Below are 12292 nucleotides of genomic sequence, written 5' to 3' on the forward strand. Positions count from 1 at the left end.
TCTGCCTCTCACTCTGTGCAGGAGGGGGATGTCGGCATCACAGCATTTCTCATGAGTGGAGCAATCCATTTTGTTGATCTACCACCTGGCCCAAAGGTGGGGAGAATGCCAGATTCCCTGTTTGCCTGGTGCTAACCAGCTGGCCCTGGGCATGCTTAGAAGCCTGCAAAGCCAAACTAAAGGCAGGAGGCAGCACAGGAGCTGGCTCTGAGCTGGATGGGATCTGGCAGCCTTACCTGGCCCTGGGAGCTCTGTAATTCATGCAGTTGCAGCTGGGGATCTGAGCACTTGGCAAAAGGGGCAACCTGCCTGCCAGATTTATTTTGGTCTGTCAGGCAAGGTCACCAATTAATTCCTCTGGAGCATTTCAGTTTGGTTGTATCAAGATTTTTTAGTGTGAAGCAGTTGCATTGTAAAGAATTATGCCCAGCTTCACAAATGAAAGTAGAAAATCTGGATGCAGTGTAGGTGCTTACACTCAAGGTTGAAATCCCAAATAGTCCCTCCGGTACCTATTAATAGCAAAGTCTGTAACTGCCTGATTTTCTCAACTTCTAACACCATAGAGATCATCCTTGCATCTGCTCAGAAGTGCTGTAATAGCTACAGGCCTTAGCCCTGTCTCATATACAAGACAGATGAGGAGACTCAAGGTTCTTCTCTCTGCACCTTTAATTTAGTGATACCCACAAAAAAATGCAGGATTTGTGATTACAGTTAGTGATGAAACAGTTCCCACCTATTTGCTTACAATGATTAATGGATTGAATGTTCACCTGAGATGTGAAACCCAAATTGTATCTGTTTTCAGACACAAAGTTGCAACATGTAATACAGCAAGTTGTAAGAAACCATTGGTGTACTATGGAGCATGTTGTGGAGACATCCAAATCAGGTTCAAATGGAAATGGTCCAGCCATATTACAGAGTTTAACGGTTATCAGTATATCTGTAGTGAGTCTGAGGTTATGTATAGAGATAAATGTCATGGCAAGGTAAGCATTTCACTGCTGGTTCCTGTCCCAGCCTGAGTCTACATCAATCTTCCCACAGATCTGTATATCAATATCAAATTCTCATGGTCATGAACAAATTTTGATTATTAATAGTTTGCTTTTGAACATATAAGCAGGAATCCAGGAATAAATGTTAGATTATTTTGCTTAAATTTGACTGCATTTCTTTTGATATAATGATCTTTTTATCAGCTGGTGAGAAAACAAAGCATCTCTTGCTATAGTAAATTTTCTAGCACGAGAGACAAATATGACCACTGTTAAACAAGGCACTTTAATATTTTTATGTAACCCAACATTCTTTATAGATATTATTTACACTTGCAAAGATAAAGATAGTATGTAGAGAAAATAATCTGAAAAAAAATAGAGGTTAGTTAGTTTGGCGTATGTTAGTAACAAACAGACAAAATTTGGTGACTACTTACCATATTTTGAAATTAATTTTATTACCCAGAAGATTTTAGGAGTCGTGAAGGTGCCTTGAAACCACAGAACTGAGAGAGACCAACCCATTTCCCTGGTGAGGTAAAGCACAGATATAGCAAAAGCCAGTGGGTTGTTATTTCAGTACCCCAGTTTACCACTGTATTTGTTATAGTAACCCTAGCAGAATTCATGCAGGAATTAGGGGTGACTCTTCAAGGATTACCCTATCTTCAAAGCGCACAATTTACGTAAAGACAAAGCGCATCAAAGGCAATAGAGAACGTGATTATCTAATAGCAAGACAAAAGCTGACTTATGCACAATATCATGAGTCTCTGCTAGATGCTACTGGCAAAGTTTTGGTTTAATTTAGTCTTGATTAGGTAGACAGCAATTGGAGTATTTAAGATAATCTATAGAGTCATTGGATATTCAAACTCCTTATGTGCCCTGAACTCCATTTGTGCCAAAAATAATCTACCTTTAATATAATTAGTGTAAAAAATATCCTGGGCCCTAAGGCAGTTTGTAATCACAGGTGGGTGGAAGCTACATAATGAAAGAACAGTGAGAAGGAAGTTTGTAGATCTCCAGAAGCTCCAGAAGGCTAACCTTTTCACAGAGGTTTCAGTATGAATTCTGAGACTGCCTGAGTAACTTCCAGCTGAGGTGCTGAGCTGCTTTCTCCTCTGGAGGCTTGTTTCTATAGGTTGGGTAAAAGTTTGCTGGGATGCCCACATTTGTCCTGCTTACAGAATCTGAATGGGCCACTGGGCAATAAGTGGGGAAAGAAAGGGATGGCAGGAAGAAACACGCTACAGATGATGAAGGGAATGCTGTGGTCGTATCCATCTGTACGTGTATATGATTGCTGCTTCTCAAAATCCATCTGAAAGTAAATTTAATTGTGTTAGGACATGTTTGTTCGATGTGAATTGCAGCTAACTGAACGGCAAGAGAAAAAAAGATTTTGTGTGTGTGTGTGTGTGTGTGTGTGTGTATTAGTACCTTTTCAGGTACCGTAATAACAACCTTTCAGACTCCTTTAGGAAGGACCAGAAGTACTTTTTGAACATCTTTGGATTTTCTTAGCAAACTGGTCTCTCAGCCCTGCAGTATAATTACTGCCTATCCAGCAATGTTGGAAGTGAGAATATCTTTTGCAGTGTCTTTTTCCTCCAGTGGCAATGTGAAATGGTACTCAGGTACAGAATTGTAATGTATTTACAGGAAAAAAAAAAACAACCATACATAGTAATCAAGTATGGAAGATAGAGGGGGGAAAAAAAACCACTTCAAACCTTGATTAGAATTTATATTAAAGTGCCTGGAACGTATCAGACCTATAAATAAACCCTGGAGATTCAAACCGTTGTTGGTAAATAAAAAAGCCAGTAGATGGCATAGGAGACCTTGTATTCAGTATTCATCTCAGACGGCTGCTAATAGCTCCTCTCATCTGCAACCGCCTGTGCTGTCTATGGGTTTAGCCCTAGCTACTGAATTTGCTAGATTCCCGAGGTTTCTTATTCATGAGCTACACTTAGATCCGCACAGTACATTTATTTTTAGGGACAACTAAAGTTCATTTAATAACTTATTTGAACATGCTGAGTAAAAGCCTGGCTCTGGTGAGTTTAACCGCAGACTTCATTCAGTAGGGTTAGAATTGTGTGAGGTTTTTTTTTTTTTTTTTTTTTTTTTTTTTTGATGCTCGTACTGGGGAGCAGGCATTTCGTTTCCAGGAGGGGTCTGATATTAGTGGCTTTGTCCTTTCCTCTCACACTGCAGCTCCTTTCTCTGGAGCACAACAGCCATGCTTTGCCGTGAGTCGCTGTGTCATTCAAAATTAGTAAATCAAAAGAACCCGGTCTGATGGACAAAAGGTTGGTTGCCTTTGTCTAGGCTCCAGCAGCCTTTTGCCTGTTCCACTGTAATAGCAGGATCCAGTTCTATGTTTTTATGGTTAATCTGCTAACATTTAACCAAAACTGACCATGAACAAATGAAGTACATCGTTTTGATTTATTTTTTTTCCAAATGTATCATTATTATACTGTTGTATGAATCTGAAAATGAAAATCTTCAGTCTAGCAATAAAATATACTTGTGGTTATGAGATCTCCTGGAAAAATTATTTTTCATCTCTAGAATCGCCAAAGAACTTGCGAAAGGTATACGGGACTATAAATTCATAAGCATTTCTGACTACATCAAGTTGGTAAGTAGTGATATCATTCTGATGCAGTAAATAAGGCACAGAAGTCTCCAACTCTTTGCAAAACCAGATTACAGAGCCACAAAGGCAGAATTAGGACTTGAGTGTGGCCCATGTTTAAACCTGCATTGTTTTTTTGACGATTTTTTTTTTAAACGATAGTGGAGTGCTATAGTTGTGTGGTCATTTTCCTTGATTTCTACAGCAAAGTCCAAAGTTCATTAATTCATGTCGTTGAGAAGTACTAGAAATGAAAAGTTGAGTGTATAAGAGATCAGACTGTGAAATATGCATTTTAATACTTGGTAGGCAGTGTAACTGTGGTTTGCTTTATAAGACAGGACAGGCGTAACTTCCAAATGAGGTTTAAATCTGGAGTCCAGATATCCTCCCAGATGGATTGGAAATATCTATGTGGTGCATTAGACACTCCAGAAGGGCTTTTTTGCACTCATACTGTTATTGCTCTTAATTCTATTGGCAAAATCAGCCAGTTCTCAGTGCCCAGTGCCAACCTCAGGCTTTGCTAACTTTTGTTATGTTTGGATTTTACAGCTGGAACAATCAGTGGAGTCAGACACAGATACCCATCTGCCTCAGCAAGAGGGTACCAACAAATTGGAATGGAACAGAGAAGAAAGCAACTCCTTGGTGATGGAAGCAAGAAGAGCTGTGTCTAATGCATGGCTTGAACAGCAGGCAAAAGTGTGTTGCCTGGGCTTTCTTGGGCTGAGCCTACTCCCAGGCCCTGGCTGTGTTAGTAAGGAGATGGATTGTGAATTCACTGCTCGTGTTCTGCTGTAAAGGGACATGTTTGTCTTTTCTTCCTTGTGTCTGGGACAGTGCATGAACTAAGCATTTCTTTAGGATTGCTGTGTTTAAGCCATCACAGCATCCTGCTGGAGGGAGCTTTGCTTCCTTTGAAAAGCAAGGTCGGTGTGAACAGAGTAGCTTCTGCTAGGGGAGAGGGATGTGTGGGGGGTGTACCATGAGCAGGTCACCTTTTTCTGCCATTAGCAGAAGTGAATTTGCTCTTCTAGGGGCTGGGTTTCTGGAGTGACCTTTGTGTTGGATGTGTTGTTGTTATGTATCATCACTGTGCGGAGAAGCTAATGTAAAACCACTGATCAGTTTCTCTGAAGTTTTTTTCCAATGATTTTAACAATTTGTAAATAATTTCTGAGAGAAGACATTTGACTTTATGAGCTGTTTGTATTTGTTGTACTGTGCATTCCAGTTTGATCATTGTTAATTAGTGTCATGCCTCTGTTTTACAGTGAGAGAATTACTTCTCTTACTAATGGCTCTTTGGTGCTTCTAAATTCCTATTCTACTCATTGAGCATGAAAGTTCCTTTTTCTTCCCTCACTGCATTTCTTCACTACCTTTGACTTATCTGGAGCGGTTGACTGGCAAAAGTTTCTTTTATAAACAAGCAGATTAAAGGGAGAGGTACTGGATTAAAGATGACAGACCACAGTCTGATCCTATGAAAGTCAATGGTAAATCTCTCATAAGCCATAGTGAAAACAATGCCAGGAAGAAAAGGGCTCTCTAGGTGCAATATTAGTGTGATTTTAAAGAAAAGTGGAATGCATCATCTCCCCTCTTGTTTGCACCTGACTTTTCTGGAGTGTAGCATTTCTAGTGAGTTAGCAAAACACAGCTTTTGTAATAAAGCATTCATAAATTCCCTGTACAAATGAAAACACAATGTATTGGCCTGAGTTTAAACATCCTTGAGCAAAAAAATAAATAAATAAATAAAAGCTGTTTAGTAGAGTACTGGCTATCTGACTGAAGGGTCAGTACATATGAAGGTTCTAAAATATAACATATAGATTAAGCAAAGTCTGCATGACTTATGCATGAACCCTTCTGTGCATACTGTAGCCCTGCTCTGCTCTCTATTCTCCAGAGGTGAGAGCTGCTGAGGTGAACAGATGATTGCCATATGACATTTACCCTGTGTCAGAGCTCAGCCCATGAGGCTCTGGGCTTGGACAAACACTTAATAGCTTATTTTCTTCATTAAGTAGTTAAGTAGATGCGGTGCATTGAAGAAAGAGCAGGTCTTATCTAATTCCAAGTTAGTTTCAAGCTAATGAAAGAAAATAAGAGTACCTTATGTTACTTGTTTTTCTGATTTTGAACAAAAAGCCTTGAGAAATGTTATTCTGTAATTGTTCAGCTATTTAGTCTTCAGTTCTCCTCTTTCTGATAGCTCAGTTTATTCTTACAAAGAGAAGTATTTTCTTTAATGACAGTTTCCTGGCAGCATTTGGGTTCAGCACTGCCTTGCCCATACTAAGGCACTTGGCTAGTGGTTGCTGTTGCCTGCTATGGAGCACATCTCATGGCTCACTGCATGGCTGATTCCTCTACAGGGGAAGGAATATTGTGCCATCACATAAGGTGTGGAGATGCCACCTAATCCTGCTCCCCTGGGGTGGGAGGGAATTGCCTTTCTGTGTAGGCCTACTGAAAGCTAGCAGATTGATAGTCTACTGGTTAAACACACAGTATGACTTACCTCCTTTATTTTAGTTTTATGATGCAATTGATATTACAAATTTCTATATTTTTTTTTGGAGTATTTGGATATATTTTTGTTCTCTGAAGTTTTTGAAGGCATCATTTTCATAGGCATACAATAGAAATGGTAAACCAAAAAATATATATATAAAAATCCTATTCATACTTTGAGCTTACGAAGTAACAGCACATCCATTGAAATTTAAATCAAAATGAAGACTGTGTCACACACTATAGCTCTCTGGAAAGCTACAGTGGGAGTCTAGCAGTCCAATTCATTCCTTTGTAGAATGTACTAAGGCTAATGGTCTTGCTGGGAGTAAAATGTATTTTTTGCAGAATGGTTCCAAGAACAGACTTTTCTCAGAAAAACATAAAAGAAAACAAATGCTTACTGTGTCTTTAGTATGCTAAATATGAAATTCTTTACACAATGGAATGTTAGCAGTAGCTGTAATCATGTTTTCCTTTCATCACCTAGTGAACGTAATTTTAAGAGAGGACTGCTATAATTATATTTCAGATAAAAAGAAGCAGAATTTCTGGATAGTATTATGGTTGGTTTGATTGTTTTGTTGATAGGGAAAAATAAAGAGGGAGACCACATGAATACTTATTTAATGAACAACATATTTATTAAGCTGTGCAGACTGTACATAATGCATTTGACTTTGGATGCAATAGAGAAATCTTACTTTCTTCAAGCACATTTCTTAGTATTTTATTACAGCTATCACATTCCTTCTTATCTGTCCCGTTACTCAATGATTTCTGTAGTATGTCTATAGCACAACACTAAAGAATTTAGCTTAACTACAGTCACCAGTACAGGTACAATCAATGTCAGAATCCACAGACTCCACAACATCCTCAGATGCAGATTTCTTATCACTGCTTCTCTGCCATTCCAGCAGGCTTACAGCAGTATCTGTCAGAAGAGAGAAGCTATTGTTAATGAACATCAAGCAAATTAATACATTTCAAGGAAATCCTGTTTTGATGGCTGCCAACTCCGTCATCAAGTAAAGAAAGAAATCCTGCCCCCACAGCTGACATCTCACTGACTCATGGACTTGGAGCAGGATTTTCATCCATGATACAATTACTATAATAATTCCCTAAAACCCAAATGAATAATATTTCATGAAGCACAATGACAACAGGCAGGAGCCAGTGAAAGTGCTGGAGGTAGCCACTTTCAAAGTAAGACCAAGTAAGCAATCTCTTTTAATGTTATTGCTGCATATCACTGCATATTTCAGCTGACTATTTGTCGAAGTTCATCCTGAAGGATAAGCCCTTTGGAGAATTTTCAGAGGTTCATAAACTTCTAATTAAAGTTTCCCATATATTGTGAAATCTGACAGAGCATTGTCAGTTGCAGTATTAACCTTACCACACTGCTTTATCAACAGCTTGAATAAGCCATATCCCTTAATGCTGAAATAATCTAAATGGAATAATAATACTCATCCCCCCAATAAATATTCTTAGATAGTTGAAGGTTTATCGTTGCATCTAGAAGAATATTAGGACATCCGTTTAGATTAAGTTTGCATAATGAGAATGGGTAAGGCTTTCATAGTTTTACTTCCAATTTTTTTTTTTTTATCCCTCAGTTAGACAAAACATTTAAAACATGCCATCTTTCATCACAGGAAAATCTGGAGACTGCTGTGTTTGGGCTATATTGGTCACTTATCTGCTGAAATGCTGGCACTCTCCTTGGCTGAATTACTGTCCAACCTCAAGCACAGTTATTTTTTCATAATTATCTTGGTGCCAAATATTTTCCAGAAAGGTTCTTGAGATGCTTTTTTAAAAGAACATCATATTTTCAAGCTGTGAAATGAGATCTGCTATAGAAGTCTGAAATCTGCTATAGAAGTCTATTTTTCATAAGTGTTAATTCTTGTTATTCATGAAGGTAAGCTGGGGGTCTATCCATGTTGATATCCACACAGGAAATAGTCTCCTGGGCAAACTGGATTGCAGCTGAAAGCCATCATCCACCTGGATAGGATTGGTGGCATGTTTGGCATGTAAACTGGCTTATGGACTTAAGCTAGGTGTAAAGCCTGCTGCAGTCAAGATACTAAGACTATAAGTTCATGGATATGAGGATAACAGGGGCTAGTCTATAGCCTTGAACTTCATTTTGTCCTTTCCTTACTGGTGACATTGAAGGGATCCTTGTCGTTTGAGACAGTAGATTATCAAGTCTGAGTTCTCATACAAAGAGCTGAGGAAAGGTTTTTGTTCTGTGCATGCAAATACATGTTCACTGCTTGGGAAAGATGCAGATTTTATTTATGCTGCTCCAAATCATTGAACAAAAAATGAAAAAGACAAGCTTTCAAGGGTTGGCCTTGTATTCCTACTGATCTCTTCCTTCAGGAAAAACAATTGTCTTGGTTTAAAAAAGCAAAACCAAACAAAAAAAACCTCACATGGCAGCTATTCTCCTTCCTCCTCTCTTTTCTTCTCCTCTTCCAGATAGATAAAATAAGGTCCTTGATTAGGAGTGCTGTTAGCACACTTCCCAGACTCTGGTTCAGTAAATGAACCAGAGAAGTCTGCAGGTGCTGTAAAAGTAGCACTGGTTGTGACAACTAACATACTTTTTTTTTTTCTTTCCTGATATTCCTTTTTTTTTTTTTTTTAACACGTTTTTGTGAGGGAATGAGACAGCTTTATTACAGCCTAATATTCTGAGGCAGTAAGGGGCCTGGGGTGATGACATTTCAGAGATATAGACTTGGATGCACAAAAAAATCTGTGAAGCATGGATGTGACAAGGTTTGGGAAGAGTGTCTTTTTTTTTTTTTTTTTGCTGTCATTGAAAGAGCGTTCTTTTCATAAAAGGATGCATCTATTCACTTCTCAGAGAGTTGTCAGAAAACTATTAGCACTTTATCTTAGGTACCTGTTAAATAGACTTGTAGAATGTCGACTATTACAGAAAGATACTCATTTTGGGGGTTGATTCAGCAGATATTAATCACATGAGCAAAAAGTGCAAAGTTCTGGATAGGTGTTTTAAATCAGAAATATAATAGTGTTTCTCAATATAGAAATTCACTGGTTTCAGTGAAACTACACTGCATTATCCCAGCTGTGATTTTGGCTAATAATGGTTAGCATGGAGAACAGATCAATTCAGCAGATATTCTCAAGTAGTAGTTTCTTTCTATGGTATCTGTGTACTGAGTGTCCATTAAAAAGATTTAGGAAGGAATGTACCAGAAATATCTACAGATTCAAGCCTGGATTCTCATCTCAAACTCGTATGACTGTAATGTATTGCTGCGTTTTGCAATCATGCATTACATTCATGGCAAATTTGTATAAGTGAAAGGAGAAAAAGACTCAGTATTTTTAAAAATCTTGAGTACAAGTTTGTGTGTACAAAATACCTTTGAAAAACAAACCGATTTTTGGAGCAATCTAGAGAACATTTCAGCAATGTGTTTTTTGCTGATGTATTGCATAGTGGCGTAGCATGGCAGGCTAATCACAGCAGTCATGTCACACTACTTGACTGACTTTCAATTGCCTTGCTTGCCCTGGCCTACACAAAATTGCAGGCTGTAATGTGCATAAAAGGACTTACTGTTGCTTATCATGACTTTATGGAGATCCTGAAAACGTGAAAAAAATTTTATTGATCTCTTCTGCCTTTTACCTTTTACCACTTCAGATGTTTTTCTCAGATGACGCTACCTGCCATCATCTAAACTAGCTCTTAGCAAGCCATTGCTGTCAGTGTTTATAGCAAATACTAATGGGATTAAAACAGCAGCTCAGAGAGGAGTTGGAGCCATACAGTTCTGTGTGTGGCTGTGCAGTGTTTTGTTCTTTCGAGTGCTCTGACAGAGATCCTACAGTACGTGACACAGAAAGAAAAATATCTTACCTTTTGGGAAACAGTGGAAGCCAACCTTAACAGAAGTTTTTTCGATTGGAGTACAGTCTTTCATACATTTCAGTACTGGGTCAACAGAATAGCATGTAGATTCCTCTCCATCAATAGTAGGATTTCGATTCAGCTTCACATAACTGCGCTGCAGTTTGCACCCTAAGAGGAAAAGGAAAGGTAGTTAAAATTGTAGAAATAAATCCCAATCGATCCTTGCAATAATAAAGGTCCATATTTTCTCTTCAGCTTTTATTAAAACACAGGTCCCTGACAAACCATTTTCACAGTAGCAAGGTTATCGAGATAGGATGATAATAAGTTGGGGGACTGAAGAAAGATTCTGTAAGGGGAGCTATATTTAAAATCTAATTGCACAATATAACCCAAATGGAACTGTGTATACCCATTTTTTTAAAACTATATAATACACAGAAAATAACCTCTCATATCTGGAAGCTATTAAGAATAGATACTGCAGGCACAATGGCTACTTCATTGCATTAGGAAAAATGTCAACTGTAGTGAATGGATAGAAAAAAAAAAAGGCAGCATTTATATAATAACATCAAGGATAATTTTTGTATTGGATGTTTTTTATAATGCTGTAATTATCTCACTAGAAAGGTATAATGTAACTTAACAGGATCCCAGCTATGACTCTGCTTCCTGACATACAGATAAGTACAAGTCTGCTGCCACTGAAGTCAAGGAGAAAGCAGCCATTAACTTCAATAAAGTTGTCTCAGGTCCAAGGTAAATGGAGATGTACAAAACAAAACTGTATTGATGTTACGGGAGACCATCATTATTCTTACAGCTCCATGTGAGAGGAAACTTTTACCTTAGTTGTATTTCTAAATATTTCCCTGAAATTGCACCCTCAGATGATGAAGAACAAAAACAAATTTTGTGCACTCTCAAAAATTTGCATATACTTCAGATTTGACCTACTACATTCATAGCATGCAATGTTTCATTAAATTAAGCCTACGGACAGCAGCTACAACTGCTTTGTCTCAGCAGTAAAAATCAAACTGACTTCAGTTAGGTCAGTTTAGGTCTGAGTTTGCCTCTCGAAGAAATAAGCTATTCAGTGTAAGAAATTATGTTAGAATCAATTATTTAACATTGAACTGCCTGTGAGACAAAGACTTGCAGTATTGTATAATCTCTGTGTTCACAGACAGTGTTTTAAAAAGTCAGTGGCTAATGAAGTTAAAATGTATATATACTACTATTGTCATTTTAAGTAAAATACTGCTTTTAAAAGAAAAAAGTCTTTCCAGCTATTGGCAGAGGAAATCTGAAATTGTATTCTCTCCAAGCATAAATTGTTTTCAGATCTACTCACCACCAGAGCAGGTTTCTTCTAGCAATACCCATGAATGAACAAAAGTGGAACAGCTGTGTGCCTGCTTAAGATTTGGCATTAGGAGTTCATTGTGCTTTTCTCTGTCATTATTTCCACAGATTCCACAGGTCTTTCCTCTCATCCATGAAGTAACAGTAACCTGTAAAACAGTGCATCCTTTTAGTGAATATTGAAGTGATGACCTGTTATACTGACAGGGCACTAAACAGATGGAAAGCACTAACTCTGAAAGAAGGCACCATACCTTAAGGATCTCACCATCAAAATTCACGTTCTTCAGTCCATGTGTTGGTGCTTCCACAATAACTCTTGTTCCATTTTTATAAATTTTAATATTGTCTGTAAAAAGATAGTTAATCATAATTTTAAAGTAATGGAGAAAATAAGTAGCATTCAGTACATCATTTTCCTTCACAATTACCACTGTTCTGCTGTATCAGAAGGTTTGGAATTGTTGATGTTTTGTTTTGTGGAGACATCGAAAAGAGAAGAAACATTCCATTCATTTGTAAAAACATTCTACTGTGGTTTCCTGTAGTTGGAACTTACTTTTGTACCCAGTCTATTAAATCTTCAAATGAAAATGACATTTCTTAACAGTGTGATGTTTCTGTGAAGCTTATAAAAAAAACAGTCTTGAAGATACTTGGTTTGTGAATCAGTCCTAGAAATGTGGGTATGAAAGCTCACCTTTTTCATACTCAGAAACTCCACTGCCTGATAGTACTGATTCTTTATTGCACGTCACAAGCAGAGACGAATCTGCTGCAAGACAGATCGTGATGTTCCTATAGGAAAAAAAG

The 12292-nt window shown here is 37.9% G+C and overlaps 1 protein-coding gene across 1 annotated transcript in view; it reads right to left on the reverse strand.

Moving 5' to 3' along the window:
• Positions 1-7007: 7007 nt before the first annotated feature.
• LOC306946187 (vitellogenin-1) overlaps positions 7008-12292 on the reverse strand; it is a gene marked incomplete at both ends in the record, with an annotated part of 41375 nt that continues 36090 nt past the window's right edge. Inside the window, 5 exons of the mRNA XM_079535160.1 lie at positions 7008-7126; positions 10115-10276; positions 11469-11628; positions 11734-11828; positions 12180-12277. Of these exons, the coding sequence (XP_079391286.1) occupies positions 7008-7126; positions 10115-10276; positions 11469-11628; positions 11734-11828; positions 12180-12277 (634 nt within the window). The remainder of the gene's footprint in view (positions 7127-10114; positions 10277-11468; positions 11629-11733; positions 11829-12179; positions 12278-12292) is intronic.

Source organism: Tetrao urogallus (assembly GCF_951394365.1).
Source record: "Tetrao urogallus genome assembly, chromosome: 5".
In the NCBI taxonomy this organism is placed as follows: domain Eukaryota; kingdom Metazoa; phylum Chordata; class Aves; order Galliformes; family Phasianidae; genus Tetrao; species Tetrao urogallus.